Source organism: Carlito syrichta, unplaced genomic scaffold, assembly GCF_000164805.1.
Source record: "Carlito syrichta isolate Samal-C Ts95f unplaced genomic scaffold, Tarsius_syrichta-2.0.1 Scaffold308154, whole genome shotgun sequence".
NCBI lineage: Eukaryota > Metazoa > Chordata > Mammalia > Primates > Tarsiidae > Carlito > Carlito syrichta.
In genome coordinates, this window is record NW_007252250.1 from 154,418 (window position 1) to 157,300 (window position 2,883).

Here is a 2,883-nt window from a genome sequence, read left to right on the forward strand (position 1 = left end):
CCAACTCAAAAAAAAAAAAAAAAAAGAGTCAATCATATTCTAACTGGGGTAAGCTTTTCTCTTGCATGCCCATAGCCACCTCTTCATGAATATGCATGTACTCCTATAAACTGCTGAATATGTATACTAGCCAGCATAAATCCTGTCTGGAATTTCCCTTTATGGAAGCAGCTGCTTTTGGCTTTTACCCAGAGGTTGTGGTTCTGCATGCAAGCTGTGATCCCTTTTTTTTTTCACTTCTAAATATTTATTTTTTTGTTTGTTTATTTATTTATTCTGAGTTGGAGGCTCACTCTGTCACCCAGGCTGGAGTGTAGTGGCGTGCTCACAGACACACCCACTCCAGCATCGACCTGCTGGGCTCCAGCAATCCTTCTGCCTCAGTCTTCCAAGTAGCGGCAACTATGGGGGCATGCTACCATGCCCAGCTAATTTTTGATTTATTGTAGAGACAAGGTCTTGCCAAGTTGCCTGGGCTGGTCTCAAACTCCCAGGTCTCAGGCAATCCACTTGCCTAGGCCTCCCAAAGTGCTGGGACTACAGGCTGAGCCACCGAGCCAGGCCTGATATTTATTTTTTAGAGACAGGGTCTCTGTCTCCCAGGCTGGAGTGCAGTGATGGTATCATAACTCACTGCAGCCTCGAACTGCTAGGTTCAAGCGATCCTCCTGGCTGAGCGTCCTGAATGGCTGCGATTACAGGCACGCCACTGTATCCAGTTAATTTTTCAGAGAGGAGGGTCTCCCTATGTTGCCCAGGCTGGTCTTGAACGCTTGGGCTCAAGAGATCCTCCCATCTCAGTCTCCCAACAAGCTGTGTCTATAGGCACATGCCATCATAGCTTGTTTTTTTGGTTTTTTCCCATGGAGTCAGAGGTCTTGCTATATTGCTCAAGCTGGTCTCAAACTCTTGGTCTCAAGTCATCCTCCCACTGTGGCCTCCCAAAGCACTGGAATTACAGGGCCTTCTTAAGAAACGATACTCTTTTTTCCAACTTCTGGACCTCAGATTCTTGGGATAACAAAGTCACAAATGTTGCCACATTGGTACCTCTGCTTGTCCCTGACCTGCTGTGCGTCTTTTGGGCAGCAGCCTCCCCTCAGTGTTCCTGTCTCTCCCAAGCCTACGCCCCAGGGTGACAGACACGCAGTCACTTTCAGCTCAGAGAGAAGCTTTATTCCTCAGGGCTGTCCTTGGCTGGTGGAGGCGGCTCAGCCCTCAAACTTCTTCTTGAGGCCTTCCATTCCGCTCAGCGCATCAATGTTCTTGCGCCAGTCTCCCACCTCCCGGTTCTCCTGGGGAAATGGGGTCGGAGAGGAGGGTCTCTTCCTGGTTCCCAGTCTCTCTTGTGTCCCCCGCCTTCCCTCCAGCCTGCTGGGCCTCCACTGGGGGTGCTTGTCCAAGCATCTGGGGTGGGGCTCTTCCGGTTGTGCACCATCTCGGCCAGTTTCCCCAAGGCCTTTCTGTCTCCCCCACACATCTCCTGACTTTTCCCCTTTACTTCCTGGCTCCCCTATGCACTTCCTGTCTTCCCTATGCACTGCCCATCTCCCTCATGCACCTTCTGACTTTCTGCCTCCACTTCCTCTCTCACACAGGCACTTCCTGCCTCCTTCATGTATTTCCTGTCTCCCTCATGCACCTCCTGACTTCCCCTTCCACTTCCTGTCTCCACATACACTTCCTGTCTCCCACCCTCATACACTCTGTTTTATACACTTTCAATCTTGCACATTTCTTCCCTTCGAATTTCTCGTTTCCCCCTCTACATCCTGTCTCCCCATGCACTTCCTGTCTCCTTCATGCACCTCTTAACTTCCCCTTCCACTTCACATCTCCCCTATGCATTTCTTGTCTCCCAAGTACTTCCTCTCCCTCACGCTCCTTCTGACTTCCCCCTCTCCATTTCCTGTCTCCTCCCCTCATGTACTTCCTGTCTCCCTCCTTCATGCACACCCTGTCTCTCTCATACATGTTGAACCTTCCTGCATATTTCTTCCCTTATCACTCTCTGTCTTTCCCCTTCCACTTCATGTCTCCCCTTCCATGCCTGTCTCCCTCATGGTCTCCTTACTTCCCCCTCCACTTCCTGTCTCCCTCCCTCATTCACACTGTCTGTCTCATACACTTTCAACCTTCCTGCATATTTCTTCCCTTCTTATTTTTTTTTTCTGAGTTGGAGTCTCACTCCGTTGCCCAGATTGGAGTGCAGTGGCCGCTCCCGGCCACCGCAGCCTCAACCTGCTGGGCTCCAGCGATCCTTCCGCCTCAGCCTTCTAAGTAGCTGGAACTACAGGTGCACGCTACCACACCCGGCTAATTTTTTGTTTACTGTAGAGACTATGTCTAGCCAAGTTGCCCGGGCTGGTCTTGAACCCGTGGGCTCAGGCAATCCACTCACCTTGGCCTCCCAAAGTGCTGGCATGACAGGTTGAGCCACCGAACCCGGCCTCTCACAACAAAATATTTTAAGTCCAAGAAACCACATCCACATAAGTTATATTGAAATTGCTTTATCTTATTATTTATTATGAATCTCCTGCTGCGCTGAATCTATAAATTAAATGCCATCCTAGGCATATAAGTATAGGAAACCATCATATATGAGATTCAGGACCATCCACTGTTTCAGGCATTTACAGGGGGTCTTGAAATGTACCCCCTAGCCGGGCTTGGTGGCTCAGCCTGTAATCCCACGCTTTGGGAGGCTGAGGTGAGTGGATTGCCTGAGCACGCAGGTTCGCAACCCGCCTGGGCAACTTGGAGAGACCTCATCTCTACAATAAAACAAAAATTAGCTGGGCGTGGTAGCACGCACCTGTGGTTCCAGCTACTCGGAAGGCTGAAGCAGAAGGATCGCCGGAGCCCAGCAGGTCGAGGCTG

The 2,883-nt window shown here is 50.5% G+C and overlaps 1 protein-coding gene across 1 annotated transcript in view; it reads right to left on the minus strand.

Annotated features, from left to right (window-relative positions):
• Positions 1–1,154: 1,154 nt before the first annotated feature.
• TNNI3 (troponin I3, cardiac type) overlaps positions 1,155–2,883 on the minus strand; it is a 7,742-nt gene continuing 6,013 nt past the window's right edge. The window contains exon 8 of the mRNA XM_008065083.1: positions 1,155–1,295. Coding sequence (XP_008063274.1) covers positions 1,212–1,295 — 84 coding nt within the window. The 3' untranslated portion in view covers positions 1,155–1,211. The remainder of the gene's footprint in view (positions 1,296–2,883) is intronic.